General features: G+C 36.7%; 1 protein-coding gene across 9 annotated transcripts in view; it reads left to right on the top strand.

Annotated features, from left to right (window-relative positions):
• Positions 1-17,646, top strand: part of NSD1 (nuclear receptor binding SET domain protein 1) — a 144,567-nt gene that overhangs the window by 87,383 nt on the left and 39,538 nt on the right. For 5 of the 9 annotated variants that reach the window (XM_047858477.1, XM_047858486.1, XM_047858529.1 and 2 more), the window contains 7 exons: positions 3,274-3,398; positions 5,708-5,978; positions 7,176-7,285; positions 9,972-10,047; positions 12,330-12,448; positions 13,397-13,540; positions 15,733-15,856. In XM_047858477.1, the coding sequence (XP_047714433.1) occupies positions 3,274-3,398; positions 5,708-5,978; positions 7,176-7,285; positions 9,972-10,047; positions 12,330-12,448; positions 13,397-13,540; positions 15,733-15,856 (969 nt within the window). Of the gene's footprint in view, positions 1-1,315; positions 1,346-3,273; positions 3,399-5,707; positions 5,979-7,175; positions 7,286-9,971; positions 10,048-12,329; positions 12,449-13,396; positions 13,541-15,732; positions 15,857-17,646 lie in introns of all 9 variants that reach the window. The other 4 variants (XM_047858512.1, XM_047858522.1, XM_047858494.1 and 1 more) reach the window with 1 other exon arrangement.

The following is a 17,646-nucleotide window of genomic DNA, read 5'->3' as shown; positions in this document are numbered from 1 at the left end:
TATTGTACATTTAAGGGGAGGAGGGATTGGTAATCCTTTCCTTAAAAGGACAGATAGTAAATATTTTAAGCTTGCAAGCCATACTGTCTTGTCACTCTCAACTCTCTAGCACAAAAGCAGTCATAAGTCATTAGTAAATACATGAGCATGGCTGTATTCCAATAAGACATTATTTATAAAAATAGTCCCATTGGTACTGTGCCAAACCCTAAACCTTTAAAGGATTGTTTTATATAACTTGGTGAAGAGCAATGCATGCACTTGTGCAGGAACCTCTAATAGGTATCTCAGATACAGTGTTCGTCTTAATTTCTAGGTCTTTTGTGTTTTTGCTGATTTTCTTGTGGATCTCAAGGAAATGGAGAGGTAAAGGACTAAAGCTTAATCTGAGAAGTTACTCTGTGAGAGAAGTGAACCCAAAGGTAGAATGGGGGACAGAGGCTTCAGGAGGAAAAGGAAGAAGGATTAGCCCATGCAGCCTTTTAAGACAACAAAGGAGAGAACACAACCTCTGTAGGACTGAGATTTAATTAGTGTGGGGAAGTAGTGATAGATGGGGGCAGGGAGACTGGTTGAGTAATATGATGATGTGACAACATAGGGATAGGTTTTAGTAAAAAGTACCCAATGGTTTTGGAGTGTGGACAGATTTTGGTTCGAATCATTGCCTTGCCACTTAAATAATGGACTAACTTGAATGGGCTTAGGCAAGACACTTTCTTCTTCAAGCCTCAGTTGCATTTTTTATAAAATGGGGATGTTATCACCTATCTTGTAGATTGAAGATTAGAAATTCATGAATATGACATGGCTGAACTGTGACTTGGGCATAGTAAATCCCTGTTATTCCTTATCATTTCTTTGGTCTTACTTGTGTTAAAAAATGCTGTTGGTGTTTAAAAAACTTGGATGCTATGTCTAATGGGAATATATTAAAGGCATAATGTATTTGCTTCAGAGCATAAAGTTATTACCCATCAACTATCATAGGTACAGATGTATATATTTATTTAAAGATCTATTTGGCTATTTCTTTGCTCTAAGAGAGATTTTTCAGATATTATTTGAGGGGAACATTTTAAGTAATTGCTTGGCTTTGGGTGTTTTAACTTCTTTTGAAATACTTGCTTGGGAAATACCAATTTGGATCACTTACAGGTTTATGGTCTAAAAATGTTGTTAGGAAAATTGCATTGGTTGAAAGGTTTAACAAGCCCCATAATTATAGTGGGAGCTCTATAGGTATATAAATTTGGTAGTTATTTCAGCTTCTACCATTAACTTTTTATTTTTTGTTAATATTTTATTTTTTTAGAGCAGTTTTGGGGTCACAGCAAAATTGAAGGTAAGACACATAGATTGCCCACTCTGTCCACACACACAACTTTTCCTGTTACCAACATCCCCCACCAGAGTGGTACATTTGTTTCGATTGATGAACGTACATTGACACATTATAATCGCCCAAAGTCCATAGTTTACCTTGGGGTTCATTCTTGGTGGTGTACATTATTTGGGTTTGGACAAATGTGTAATGACATGTTTTCATGATTATGGTATCCTACGGATTATTTTCATTGCCCAAAGTCTGTGCTCTGCTTATCTATCTATCCCTCTTTCTCTGCTAGGCCTCCCTTCCTCACCCTTAACCATTTTTTTATGGTCTTCATAGTTTTGCCTTTTCCAGAATGTCATATAGTTGAAATCCTATAGTGTGTATGTAGCCTTTTCAGATTGGCTTTTTTCATTTGGTAATATGCATTTAAATATCTTTCATGTCTTTTCATGGCTTGATATTTTAGTGCTGAGTAATATTCTATTGTCTGGACATAACAGTTTATCTTTCCATTCACCTGCATCTTGGTTGCTTCCAAGTTTTGGTAATTAGGAATAAAGCTGCTTTAAAAATTGATGTGCAGGGGAGCCTGGGTGGCTCAGTCAGTTAAGTGTGAAAACCTGACTTCAGCTCAGGTTATGATCTCACAGTTTGTGGGTTCAAGCCCCATGTCTGGCTCTGTGCTGACAGCTCAGAGCCTGGAGCCTGCCTCAGATTCTGTGTCTCCTCTCTCTGCCCCTCCTCGACTCGTGTCTGTCTCTCTCTTTCTCTCTGTCTCTCTTTCTTTCTCAAAAATAAACATTGAAAAAAAATTTTAATGATGTGCAGGTTTTCAGGTGAATATAAGTTTTCAACTCCTTTTATATTAGATTTAAATAACTAAGTGGTATATTGTGAAATTACAGTAGTTAGAATTAAAATTATTTTCCATATTTTGTCATAATACAGTTTTATGGCTTGTATCTAAGGAGTAAAATCCTTTGCCAAGCTGTAATTTGACCTTTTCCTTTTAGTCTCAACTTTTGCATTTCTTTTATTGAGAGAATGTCAGTATTGCCACATTCAACTGAGGCAGAAATTGTTCCCTCTGAGGTCGTTGTGTCATGAAATACCTCTTGCTTCTTGAGTACACTGTATCTTACATTCTGTACGCATTAGCTTTTGCTCCAAAAACCTTGTAAAATGATGATAGCGTGTTAAGCTGAGACAAAGGTCTATCAGGAAACTATAATAGATTATTGTTTTACCATTAATTCAGAGAAAACTGGTATGATACTTTGAAATTTTGACCATAAAATATGACAGGTTTTTTTTTTTTTTTTGGTACCCCAGACTATGTATTTTTATCTTATTTTCTGCTTTTGACATACATGGCATATACATTTTATGTCATTGAGATAATGGTGTACATATACTCAATTGCATATTTTTAAATGATTCTGTTTAGAAATACTCCTGTTTCTAATGTGAAACTCACTACAACTATGATATGAAGTTTATGTAAATTGTTTTTGAAATTCACATGGTAGTACTGATTAGGTAAATATTTCATCTGAATATCCATCCAGTATTCTGCATAATCCAGAGAGATGTTATTAAAAAACTCATTGTATATTTTTTGAATTTGCTTGATTTAGACTATATTTTAATATTAGCTGTATCTGTCACTATGGAATACCAGTTAGTTTCAATTTAATCTTTTCCTTAACTTCAGATGGGCTATGTGTATGTGTATAGAGCAACACAAGTCTCTCCCCTCTCGACTTTTGCATATGAGAAACCATAGCAAATCACTTTTAGCCTTTTGGAGCTTAAGCAGAGTGTTTGAAAAACAAGAGTTTCCCATCTCTGTACCTTTTAGAGTGCAGGGATGGTTGTATGAAACAATGGGTTTTCCTCTAACTTTTTTGGTTAATATGAACTTGTTCCTCTTTTAGCTATGCGGTCAGAGAAGAAGCGTCTTAGGAAGCCAAGCAAGTGGCTTCTGGAATATACAGAAGAATATGATCAGATATTTGCTCCTAAGAAAAAACAAAAGAAGGTGCAGGAACAGGTGCACAAGGTATGTTCCAACATTTCAACAGTCTTTTCATCAATCCTTTTAGGATACTGCAGATTTGCCTTCAATATTATATTTTGTCTGCATGGGATAATAAATTTCTTAACTGGGATCTTACTTTTTCAGCTTTTTAGCTCCAGCTTCTGGCACAGTACCTAGAATATGCTAGTTATACAAGAAATGTATAAATGTGTCTATGCACTGTGTATAGTAATATATATATATTTACATATATATATAAATTTTTCCCTTTTCTTTCAAAGAGTGTTTAATGATTTAGGGTGAAGTATTTAGTAAAATCATAGAATATAAATTTGTATGGTAGGATTGTAATTTTTTTTTTTTAGGATCATAATTTTTTTTAAGGAAATGTTATTGATACCTTATTTGCTTTATTTCTTAATTCAATTTTTTTTGAAGTTTTATATTTATTCAAGTAATCTCTACACCCAACTTGGGGCTTGAACTCATGACCCTGAGTTCAAGAGTTGCACACTCTTCTGACTGTGCCACCCAGGTGCCCCTTAATTCAGTTTTTTTAAGCTGAAGCACTTTATTTTTTTTATTGAATTTTTTTAAATGTTTATTTATTTTATTTTCGAGAGATTGAAATAGAGCACGAGTGGGGTAGGGGCAGAGAGAGATTGAGGAAGACACAGAATCTGAAACAGGCTCCAGACTCTGAGCTGTCAGCACAGAGCCCGATGCGGGGCTCGAACTCGGGAATTGCAAGATTATGACCTAGGCTGAAGTCGGATGCTTAACCAGCTGAGTCAACACAGGCGCCCCTAAGCTGAAGTACTTTAAAGTAAATTTAAGACACTTTACTTTCTCCTCCTAAATAATATGCGCCTCTAAAAAATAGAACGTTTTCCTTCATAACTGATAAAGCATTACTATATCTCATATGATCAGTTTATCTGATAAGAAATCCATATTTAGCTTTCCTCACTTGTCCTTTAACCTTTATATTTGGTTTATCCATTCCAGGATTACACGTTGTATCTGGTTGTTACATTTCTTAAATTTCTTTTAAATCAAGGGGCGCCTGGGTGGCGTAGTCGGTTAAGCGTCCGACTTCAGCCAGGTCACGATCTCAGCGGTCAGTGAGTTTGAGCCCCGCGTCAGGCTCTGGGCTGATGGCTCAGAGCCTGGAGCCTGTTTCCGATTCTGTGTCTCCCTCTCTCTCTGCCCCTCTCCCGTTCATGCTCTGTCTCTCTCTGTCCCAAAAATAAATAAATGTTGCAAAAAAAATTAAAAAAAAAAAATAATAAATCCAGAACAGTTCCCCTGTTTTATGACCCTATCTATCTAAGTAATGAGAGTGAGTACCTTTACAATATCTCCCTTCTAGATTTGTATGATTGGTTCTTCATAGGTGTCACTAATCTGTCCTCTTTCTTACTAAGTCGAAAACAATTTGATGGATTCACTTAAACAATTTTAGCTAGATTAAATTATAGGTGCTATTGTGTCATATATTCCATGACATTAGAAGGTATTTAACATTCAGTTATCTACAGTCTTGACTGATTTCTTCTAAGTCATATTTTGCTCCCTTTGATCAAGAAGCAGTATGTGTGTGGGGCACCTGGGTGGCTCAGTCAGTTGAGGGTCCAGCTTCGGCCCAGGTCATGATCTCGCAGTTTGTGGGTTGAGCCCTGCCTTGGTGCTGACAGCTCAGAGCCTGGAACCCGTTTCTGATTCTGTGTCTCCCTCTCTGCCCTTCCCCAACTCATGTTCTGTTTCTCTCAAAAATAAATAAACATTAAAAAAAAAAAATCTTTTGTGGGTGGGGAGGATTATCACTATGGCCTTAAAGAATTTTTATAGTTTTACTGTATCTTAATTGCATTTTCCCCTTTTTAAAAAACTATAGTGAAATCCATATAAAATTTAGAATTGTAGACATTTTTAGGTATACGGTTCTCTGTCTTTAAGTACATTCATTCACATTGTTGTGCAACCAGCACCACCATCCATCATCTCTAGACCTTTTTTCATGTTGGCAAACTCAAACTCTGTACCTGTTAAAGAATAACTTCCTACTTTACTCTCTTCTCAGCCCTTGGCAACCACCATTCTATTTTCTGTCTCTATGAATTTTTACCATTCTAGTTACCTCATTATAAGTGGACTCATACAATATTCATTCTTTATGTCTGGCCTATTCCACTTAGTGTAATATCTTCAAGGTTCATTCATGTTGTAGCATGTGTCAGAATTTCATTGTTAAGTGCATTATTCTTTTTAACACTGGAATTACAGCAACTTTGTGGTCTATGGATTCTACTTCTATTTTTTGCCCTTAGGTAAGTTCCCGCTGTGAAGAGGAAAGCCTTTTAGCCCGATGTCGATCTAGTGCTCAGAACAAGCGGGTGGATGAGAATTCTTTGATTTCAACCAAAGAAGAGCCTCCAGTTCTTGAAAGGGAGGCTCCGTTTTTGGAAGGGCCCTTGGCTCAGTCAGAACTTGGAGGTGGACATGCTGAGTTGCCACAGCTGACCTTGTCTGTGCCTGTGGCTCCGGAAGTCTCTCCACGGCCTGCCCTTGAGTCTGAGGAATTGCTAGTTAAAACACCAGGTAAGATGGGGATGGGGTCTCAGTATGTAAGTGGATAGGATTTTAGTATGTTGTGATGAAAAGCTAATAGTGTATCTCTATATAACAAACTACCCACTTTTCTCCTGGAAATCCCAAAAGTGCTGGCTAATTGAATGTAATTCAGTGACCATGAATTGGTGGTACTCTGTCCAGAAGACATTTTAAAAACTACTCTCCTTACTCTGCTGTTGATCTTCATGACTGTTGATCAAACACTATGTGAGTGAATACTTAGGATAACAGTGTTTTAGGGAGGGGCACTACACAGTATAATAAACAAATGAAACTTATGCTTCAGATACTAGCTCTACCAATCCTTGTGTTACTTAGAAAGTTGTTTAACCTCTCAACATGTTTCCTCATATATAAAATGCACATCATAATGTAATTTACCTGACACATAGTAAGCAGCTAATTATAAGTTCTCCCTTGAAGTTAACCAATTGCTTTTCACTTTATCATTTTTTATATACATGTCAACCTGGTGGGAGCTGGATCTAAACATATGGTCTTTAATTTACCTTCTGACTTTTGAATATTATAGTCACCCAAGGAAAATTTTGGATGTAACTTTTTTATATTCCCAACAGTAGCTTGTGGTGTTATTCCTTAAAGTAAAAAAAAGTATCCCAATTGTGCTTATTAATTAAGGCAGAATCCCAAATACTTTTAAAAGGAGTAATAATGATAGTTACTATCTCATTATTTATGAACCAAACTCTGTTATTAGGCTTTTTTATATAATTCTTAAGAACAGCCCTACAAAGTAAGTGTCTCTTTTATTTGTTTAGGAGTAGAATAAAAATTGTAATCTTGGTGCTGTTATGCTTGGAATTCAGGCTCTACTCCACCTTACTTCTCCTTTTGTCCTTACTAACAGTTAATTAATATAAAAGCAGTTTTGCCCTTTTGATTTTTCCTTTAGTCCTTTTATGAGAGATGTATATAAAAACATCTTCACATTAGTTTGTATCTGCATTGCGAACTATTTTCTTGTTTTATGTTAACTAATATTTTAGAATAAATAAATTCCTATCCTGTCCCTACCCAGAAGATGAGGAGGAAAACATAAAAAATACGGTGATTCATTTTTCTATGGCATATAGACTTTTTTTTTTTTAAATTAGCATGTGCTCAGTTTCTAAATCATCTAATGAAAAGATATATGCATTTCAGGAAATTATGAAAGTAAACGTCAGAGAAAACCAACTAAGAAACTTCTTGAATCCAATGATTTAGACCCTGGATTTATGCCTAAGAAAGGGGATCTTGGTCTTTCTAAAAAGGTATGTTATTTTAGTCAATTCTAAAATATGATTAAACCATATGGAAATATGTGATTTTAAAAACAGAGCTTTTAGTAATACTTAGCAACATTGATGCACACTTAACATAGAAATTACAGAATGTTACAGTATATACATTTGGTCTAAGATTCTATATTGAGAGACTGTTCTCCATTTGTGTGGACATGTGTATCAGTTGTTTTTAGATTTTCTTTTCAAATGAAAATGAAAAAAGGTTTTAAGATTGAGTAAAATTTGTGTTTGTTGTCATTTCTTTTCCAGGCTCAAATCTCTTAACCTGATTTCTACCTCACTTCTGTCTGTGTACGCCACTAACCTACTCTTATCCCACTGCCCTATTTTCATACCAGCTAAGAAAAGACTCAGCTCAGTTATAAACCAAATAGAAATATTTGAACTTAAGTTTTTGAGTTTGCAGACTTGGTTTTCATTAGCCAAGAAGGCATCATTAAATAGTAGATGGAGATAGAAAATTGTTTTCTAATTCTATAATGATGATAGCTGGATAATTTTTAAGAAACTTCCTGTTGCCCATATGTATGAGGAGTAATTCAGGGTTTTAGAAATTAAGTTGTTAGGATACACAGATTTCCTTTTTTTTTTTTTTAATTAAAAGTGTTTTTTTAATGTTTATTTATTTTTGAGAGAGCCAGAGACAGAATGCGAGTGGGTTAGGGGCAGAGAGAGAGAGGGAGACACAGAATCCGAAGCAGGCGCCAGGCTCTGAGCTGCCAGCACAGAGCCCGATGCGGGGCTCGAACCCAAGAGCTGTGAGATCCACGACCTGAGCTGAAGTTGGACGCTCAACTGACTGAGCCACCCAGGCGCCCCACAGATTTCCTCTTAAATTTTCTTCTTTAAAGAAAAAAATAGAGATTGCAATCAAATCACAAATTGAGTTTTTAGAGTATTTTCCTCAGCTATAGCAGCCTTCTATCATTTAATCCTATATTGAAGACTCTAGTTTTGTTTTTGTTAGATATTCACCCATGTCAATTAGCATGTAAATGTAAAACTCAATAGTTGTGTTTTTGTACCTCATTTTAAAGGCTGCATTATATTCTTTAGTTCTTTTATTCTTTTCAATGTCCTAAGACTGGGATTTTGTCTTTGGACATGGACTTTTCAATTCTTTTTAAAAAAATTTTTTTTTCAACGTTTTTATTTATTTTTGGGACGGAGAGAGACAGAGCATGAACGGGGGAGGGGCAGAGAGAGAGGGAGACACAGAATCGGAAACAGGCTCTAGGCTCTGAGCCATCAGCCCAGAGCCCGACGCGGGGCTCGGAACTCCCGGACCACGAGATCGTGACCTGGCTGAAGTCGGACGTTTAACCGACTGCGCCACCCAGGCGCCCCGGACTTTTCAATTCTTAGGTTCATCTGCTCTCTGAACTTTATCTGCAGTTTGTACAACGATCAGTGACAGTATCATGTCCCCAAATCATCATCCTATCATTGCACCTTATACTTTTTTAAGGCTGTGATAGTTTTCTTCTGCAGTGCTTCCCCTGGCTTTGTCTTATTCAAATCTTAGCCATTTTTAAGATTGTTGAAAGAGGTATATTGTAAGGGACAGGGAAATTGGGATTCAGTTGAATATTTTGAGAGTGGAAGGGACATTTGCAATCAGGTGATAACTTTTTTAGTGTTATACAAGGTGAATTATGTAAGGCTGTGGGATCACTGCTAGAAGTGAGATAATGACAGATTTTAAAGAAAAGCAGAATTTGGGGCAATTAAGTAAATGATCCCCCCGCCCCATTTTATTGATATGTAATTGACATACAGTAAGTGAATGGTTTGATTAATCTATATGGTGAGCATTTGGAAATTTGCTGCTGTATTTTGTCTTGTTTTCACCCCAAGTTCTAGTACCTTTACAGCAAGAATAGCATCCATTATGTTGACTTTTTGCGGCCACTAAATTTTGTTTTACACTCATGTTGAAGAATATTTTTATTGTAGGAGAAGCCATTTTCTTGGACTGGAACTAATTTATACAGGCATTATTAGTAGGGGTATAACATGTGTAAGAAATTACTCTTGATATCTAAGTGTTTCGAGTTTTAATGTTGCTTTCATTTACATTAACCTGCAGCCACTTAAATCAGGAAGACATTCTGTGGTTCAGAGCTTTCCAGTATATGTGCTTCTGAAGTGAGCACTGATCCAGAGCTCCTTAATATTTAGAATTCATCAAATAAATAAGTCTTTGTAAAAGTAATGGCATAAATTCAGTTTTAAGAAGATAGATTTTAAATACAGGGTGGTATGAAATAGAACAGAGATGGTGGGTCGGTTTCTGGGACCATGGCCTTTGTCTTTGTCTGCCACTTCAATCAGAACACCATTCTGTATCTGCTTGATCTATTGGGGGTCGCTGCATAATCCCACCCACCTCTTATCCCTGGTTTTTGAAGAAGTATGTGTTTGTATGAGTCTTTTGGAGTTGTGTTTTTTGTTGTTGTGTTTTATCTCATGTCTTTCCCCATGTAGTTTCTGTTCAATCCATTATTGTCATACTGTTTTGCTTTTTTTTTTTAATTTTAATATAGCTAGGATTTCTGTATCTGTGACAGTAGACAGTTCAACTTTTGGCATATAATACAAAGGGTTTATTTTCTGTTCCTTTGTAAACCTGTTGCATTTTACTTATTTGTAGTGTTATGAAGCTGGCCACTTGGAGAATGACATTAATGAATCACGTGCTGCATCTCATTCTAAAGAGTTTGGTGGAGGTGCGTATTTTTGAGATTTAAATGTTTGAGATTTAAAAAATGTAATGTGGAAATAACTAGGAAACATCTTGTCAGCTAACTAGAAAAGTTGTTACATATGTAAGCAAGACCAGCAAGGTTGCAACTTCTAAGACTTGTTTGCCCAAGGGGCTCCTGGCTGGCTCAGTTGGAAGAGCATGTGACTGTTGAACTCAAGGTTGTGAGTTTGAGCCCCATGTTGGGTTTGGAGATTACATAAAAATAAATAAGCAAACTTTAAAAAAGAAAAAAAAAAGACTTGTTTGTCAAAATATGCTTCCCAATAGAATGCATGACACTAGAAAATTGTCTGGTAATCTTCAGTTTCATGCTGAAATTAGAATTACAGATTTAGAATGTAGAATCCTGGAATTAGAATTCTGTTAGAGTAAGTAACTGGTAGGAACAATAGAGAAAATGAGCTACTTAATTTTCTTATTAGATGGTTCTCCAACTCTATCATTACTTTCTTGGCTTTGATTCAATTTTTATTGTGTAGGACAGAAAATAAGGAGTCTGAGTTGAGAGGGAAATTACAAGTCATCTAAGCCAGTCTTTCACAAATAGTCTTAGTTTCTTTTACCACATCTTTGATCTTTGGTGAGTGAGTATATGCTTGAAAAAGGGAGCTTACATTTCAGTCTGGTCCATTGTGGTTGCTTCTTAAGGGCTTTGAAATCTTTTAAATTGTTTTTTAATCTGACTCCTGAAACTTAGACATGGTGATCTTGGTTCTGCCAATTGGAGGAATGGGCAGCTCTTTATTGAGTAACAGATACAGTAATCATAGTTTGTGCATTTGCTCTACCATGTCCTTTGCTCAGTTCCTTTGTTTAGGACTGTTAATCTCTAATCCATCGAAAGCATTATAGAGAATTAGGATATTATCCATATTATCCCTATTTTATAGAAGAATGTGAAGATGAAAGAGGTGGCAGAGTTGGGAGGACTAATTCCAGACCTGACCACATTCATTGCGACACTACCATCTTGTTACACACCCCAAATTTTCTACATGCCAATTCTTTGTGTCACTTTGATCATTCATCTGCTGGTGCCATTTATTGATTACTGTTATTTCTGAAGTGTTAGGCCAGATTTGAGCACATAGCATCAGATGTGCCAGCAAAGGGTATCATGGGAAGGTTATATTGCATGTGATCTTAAATGAGCACATCTTTAAATGTGACCCATGATTATTAAGTTTTTTAGTAAGTAAATCTAGCAATATGTTCACTTATGTTAATCTTGTGTGCAAATATAATTGCATCAATTTGCTTGCTTTAGGAAAAAAACTTTCAAAGTAATATCAGCTCTTCTCTTACACTTTTATACTCCAGTTTTTGTAAAACCCAAAACTTATTCTTTATATTTTGTAAATTTCATCTGAATATTTTAGCTACTGAGAAGTTTGAGCCTTCATTCTGCTATTCTGTTAATTATTCTTTTAGTTACAGGCAGCCAGCAGCTTTGATAGCAGAGCTTCTCCATCTGTATCAGGCAGTCCCAAGAAGAGAATACTAAGCCAGTTTTCCAAAGTCTAGCCTTCATGTTGATACCTAGCCTAATTATCCTGGAACATTTTATGAAATATTACTTTAAATTCCTGATATTTCTGTAACAAAGAGGTGAAATAAGTATAAAATATAATGAGGGAAGGACTGGAATTTCATTTTGTATATAGGCCATGTTAGAGCATGCATATATTTTAAATTGTTGGATGTTCAACGTTACAGTACCATTGCTAAATATCCTTTAAGTTACTAAATGTGTTAAGGGAGATCTCCCTTTCCTCAAGCCAGATATTATGTATTTCAGCTTTTCATCTTAATCCTTAAATCATATAGTGCTATAATGTACTATCTTTAATTGTGGAGGTCGAATTTTAGTATCTTTTCCTGACTACTAAATGTATTTCCTCCCCATTTACAGGATGTTAAAGTCCTTTGAGGAATTAAGAAGTTTTTCATTTCAATCATGTAAAATGAAATTGTTTTAACCTACTTATACATTTACTATTTAATCTGTATGAGGCAGAATTTATATTTGTGTAGCTATTTTCCCAACTAATGATGTAGTCGTGGGTAAATCTCCCCACCCTGTGCCTTTTTCGCTCATCTACAAAGTTGGGGAATTAAATGGGCTTTAAGATTGGTTTTTTATTCTAACATTCCATAATTCTATGAGGTCCTTTTAGTTGAGGATAGGAGTTCTTGGACATGTAAGTGATTAGCCAGGAGGTAACACCTGTTTTCCTGTCATAGGCACTACGAAGATATTTGATAAACCAAGGAAGCGAAAACGACAGAGGCATTCTACAGCCAAGGTGCATTGTAAAAAAATGAAAAATGACGACTCATCAAAAGAAACTCCAATCTCAGAGGTATTACTCAGTTCCTCATCTTTTGACCTTCCAAAGCAAATCTACTTTTCACAGTAGAGGCCACATCCCTCTTTCCCTTGAGTTAAGAGTAATGTTCTACTGAAATAGCTAATGAAAAGCTGTAATAGGAATCCTGGAGTAGAAAGAGAGTCTGATGCTAGTAAAAATCAGGCAAGACAATATATGGCAACTATGGGTATGATCTTTAACATCCTATGCTCTAGGTGTCTGATAAATTTTGTAACTGTTTCATCACAAAGTAAGCTTTTTCTAAAACCAAAGAGCACAATGCCAAGTAACCATATAATCTGAGTGAACTTTTTCATACTGCCCTTTTATAGTTGAGACTGCTACATTTAGAGGGGAAGGAAACTCAATTTGCTTGTTTCTTGAAACCAGCATCTGCTTAATTTTAGAATAATATTTATAAACATTGGCTTTAAGGAAACAAAGGTAGATTTAAAACCATTTCCTTGCAGAGCATCAATGCAGTCATTGATGCTATCTCTGGCTTTTCAACTCAAGTTAAAAGAGAAATAGAACAAGTCAGGTCAGCATTACACATTATGATACAGAGTGTTTCTTTCCAGAATAATTTGAATAGAATGCCCAAGGTGGGCATTATTTAGGAAACACTGATCTTGGAAGGACAAATAAGTAATCAAATAAACTTAAGAATGTTTTCTCTCCCTTAGTGAAACCTTAAAATGGAACAGCTCAAAAAGTTCCAGTGGAACAGCCTCAGAGCAGTTAGTGGCAGGGCATGAGGCGCCCACTACCCGCCCAATCACAGCAGGGTTAGAACTAACATTGCATGCAGTCCGCCCGCGTGATTGGCTGAACATCTGTAAGTGCTTAATGGCTAGACAAATAGCAGCCCAGAGGGCGGGGGTCAAATGGAGGAGACATGAATAATACAGATATGGGACATTATTTTTTCTCTGCAAGGGAGAACTGATGACACACAGAACGGCTGCAAGCCCCAAGGACACTGTTGAGGAGGGTGTAGAGAATGATCATGGGATGCCAGCATCGAAAAAGCTGCAGGGCGAACGAGGCGGAGGAGCTGCACTCAAGGAGAATGTCTGTCAGGTAGAAGATGTTTCCCACTTGCATTTTGATTGCTTGCTTGTCTTTTAAAAGAAGGCCTCTTCATGTCTTAATAAGTATATATGTAGTACCTACTATATGTCAAGAGTTTCCATCACTTTAAATTACATCATATAGTCCTAACAATCTTGTAAAGTAGATTACCATTATTACCTTCGGTTTTATAGATGAGGAAACTGAGGCATAAAGATGTTACATAGCTTGCTTATAGTCACACGGCAAAGCCAGGATTGAAACCCAGGCAATCTGGATTTAGAGTCCTAAGCACTCTGTTGTATTGCCTCTCTCTAAAGAGCCTTTATCAGACTTGATAGTAGAGTCCATTAAATGGATGCTTTGATTATGCTCTCTCTTTATGGGCTTGATTTACCTTTGTAAATTCTTAAAAGCTGACATATAAAAAATTGAAGATACTTAGTTTTTCTTCCTCTTTTCTAATTAAAACGGCTAAAAAATAAAAATAACCCAAGCCCAGGATATGCTATGATGAACAATAGAATTTCAACTTTGTTTCTTTGTTCATTTTCGCTATTATATAAAGATTGATCATATTCGGATGAGCACCCAAACACACTGTTAGTTCTCAGAGAGTGTATGCCCACAAAGATTATCAAGAAAAAATGGTTAAAGCTATAGTGGCCTTATGGCCCTGGATTGTTTGGGCACTCTTTGTTTAAATCTATTGTCCTTGTATAATTTATTAATACTGTGTCCTTTTATTATGGTTCCTAATCTGAAAGATGAATTACATAATCATCCCAATTAAAGGGTTAGTCCATAACATTTGGTTAATTTTAAAACATTATTCTTTGATATGTATTGTAATTGAAGTTTTCCTGTTTAAATGATGAAAGCAGATTTGTTTATTGTATATAAAAGCTGGTATCACTGGCACTGTGAATATATAAAACATGGCAGTTGTCAATTTTTATGTGAATAGGAGATAATGAAAGAGACAAAGTTTAAGACTAACTTACACTATAGGTTGATTAAGACCTTGGGGTCTGTCTGTTCTTAACCCTGGCTGCCTCTGGCCTTTTCCCCAAAGTTCTCCTACTCATTTGTTTATTTAAGTTATGATGTTAAGTGGCCAAGACCAGTTCTGTTTCTTGGGTTCTTAAATGTATTAGACTTGCCTAGTCACCTTTCCTCACGCAGTAAGTATAAGACTTTTTGTCATTTTTATATTTTTCTGCTAATCAGTATGGGGAAACAAGTCAGGATGTTAGAGGGATAAAAGTAACAAATGTTGGGAATTTGCAGAATTTTCATAAATCTTACGGTGTTTTGAAACAAACATCCAGATCTTTATTTCCTAAGGCTCTATCAAAAATGGCACCCTATCTTAGATGAGATCATCTTAGAAAAGTGGCCTCGCTGAGATGGTTGTAGATGTATCTCAAAGGTCATTCAAACCTTGAGTAGAGCCCTTTTGGGACTGTTACAATCCAAGTCTAGCTAGTCAGTATCTCTTGCTTGAACTATTAGAGTAGCTTCCTTGATTGTCTCTTTGCTACTGTTCTCACATATCTCATTCTTGAACTCATTTTCCATGTAGTAATCAGAGAGATCTGTTTTTAAATGAATATTTGATTTTAGCCTTCCCTTGGTAAAGACCTTTGATGGTATACCTTTGTAATGAGAATAAAATCTGAAACTATACCATAATGTGTAAGGCCACACAATCAGGCTGTTGCCTTTTTCTTACCTCATCTTCTACCACTTCTAACTTTTGTTCCACTTTAGTCCACTGATTTTCCTTATGATTTTTAGACATGACATAGTTTTTCCTGTCTGTGGACTTTCTGTACTGGTCTTCCTGGTCTTTCTGTCTGACTAAATGACTGACTAGTAGCTCAGAACCCTGTCTGAGAGGCCGTTCCTAATCACCCAATCCAAAATAGCTATTTGAATTCTCTACTTAATCTTATCATTATCTTTCCTGTTTGTTTGTTTACTTGTATTTTCTGTTCTTAGAATATGTGAACCATGAAAGCCAAGGGACCTTGTGGTACCTGGCATAGAGGAGTTAATCACTAAATATTGGCTGAATAAAGAGAGGGCTTTCTGCTTTCTAGAAAGCTGCTAGTTAACCTCTGCCTTCATGAAGGCCTTCTGTTCGGGACTTTAAAATCCTTTTTCTGTAGACATACCTGTTTTCTTTCTCTTAACAGAACTGTGAGAAACTGGGTGAGCTGCTGTTATGTGAGGCTCAGTGCTGTGGGGCTTTCCACCTGGAGTGCCTTGGACTAACTGAGATGCCGAGAGGAAAATTTATCTGCAATGAATGTCGCACAGGTGAAGTAGATACAGAAGGGTCTTCTTCCAAAGATGGTCTGAGTTTTAAGTTTTTCAGGAAAACCCAACATTTATTGGATACACTGTTTTTGTGGCGATACTGGGCTAGTTGCTGCAGACACGGATAGGTGCTTTGTAATCTTTGCCTGTAGAAAAGAATTCCAAGTGAATAATGACTTTATGGTATAATGCAGTGCAAAAGTATTGTAGTAGAGATACATTTAAAGTGATAGGTAAACAAAGATGAACCAGTGCCACAGAGAAAAAAAACTGAGTTTGGTTTTAGGAGAGACATGGTCATTGGTGTGGGGAGAGGAAGAATAGAAGGTCTAATAATTAAAGTATAGACTGTTTAGGGAATAGGAGGCATAGGTTTGTGTGTTTAAGGTATTTTAGGGAAGAGGCATTGGTAGTGACAAGGAGGATTTCTGGATTACTGTCAGTGTTTTCTGTTTCTTGAGCTGACTGGTGATTACATAAGCGAGTTTATTTTATGGTTATTTGTGAACTATACACTTAGGATGCTGTACTTTTCTGTGTGTATATCATATGTCGACAAAACTGTTTACCAAAAGAGAAAGACCTATTTTAAGAGTTATAATATACAAAATGGGTCAGAAACTAAGAATGGTCAGATGGAACCAGCCTGTAAAGTACCTCACAGGCTGTGCTAAGGAGATTGTTCTTTCTTCAGCATTGTATGTGAATGTTACAGATTTAAAAAAAAATTTTTTTTAATGTTTATTCATTTTTTAGAGAGAGAGAGAGTGAGCAGGGGAGGGCAGAGAGAGAAAGGGAAGGAGACACAGAATTCAAAGCAGGCTCCCACCTCCGAGCTGTCAACATAGAGCCTGATGTGGGGCTCGAACTCGTGACATGAGGTGAAGTCGGACTGAATGTTACAGCATTTAAGTAATAAAAAAATGGGGGATGACAGCTGTTACACTCCTAAGTCATTAAAATCGTAAGTGTGCATGATCCTGCCCTGAGTGAAAGCATGTGTAGAGTGAGAAGCGGGCGGACAACAGTACTTAGGGCATGCCCACATAGAAGAACTACTGGAATGTGAGGAGGAGCTAGTCAAAGAATGGCTGTGAAGCCGGGGGCAGTGGGGTGTCATAAGCAGTGGCAGATGTGGCAGAGAAACCAAGGAGGTCCTGGCATGAAAAGAGACAGTTGTATTTGGCAGTGAGGAAAGGCTTGACTTTTTGCCAGAGGGTGCCATACTAAACCAGGTTGAAGGGTGCCTGGATACCAGTATACACTATTTCTTATAGAAGCCTGATACTATGGAAAAGAGGGCAGTAGTTGAAGGGAGGATATTATAGGGTCAAGAGGAAGAACATCTTAAGTGTTGGTAGGATAAAGGTTAAAAATCCTAGATAAGAATCCTAAATTCTTAGGGAATCATTGGAGGAGTACAGCTACAGAGACAGGAGAGAATAATTTTGAAGAGGCAAAAAGATAAAATAGGAATGTTCCTTGAAGTTGTGAGGCAGAAGAAGGAAGCTGAAGTTTTTTTCTTACATTGGTGAGAATGATGGGGAAAGGTGGTCTCTCGCTTGAAGGATAGAGTGTAGGTTTAGAGTAGCCCATGTGGGAACAAGAGACAGAATTAACTTGTTTCTTTATTTTTTTTTCTTTTTTTTTTAACGTTTATTTATTTTTGAGACAGAGAGAGACAGAGCATGAACGGGGGAGGGTCACAGAGAGAGGGAGACACAGAATCTGAAACAGGCTCCAGGCTCAGAGCTGTCAGTACAGAGCCCGACGCGGGGCTCGAACCCACG

Source organism: Prionailurus viverrinus, chromosome A1 (genome assembly GCF_022837055.1).
Source record: "Prionailurus viverrinus isolate Anna chromosome A1, UM_Priviv_1.0, whole genome shotgun sequence".
Classification (NCBI taxonomy): Eukaryota; Metazoa; Chordata; class Mammalia; order Carnivora; family Felidae; genus Prionailurus; species Prionailurus viverrinus.
Note: the sequence above shows the minus strand (reverse complement) of the source record. Positions and strands in the feature narration are given on the sequence as shown.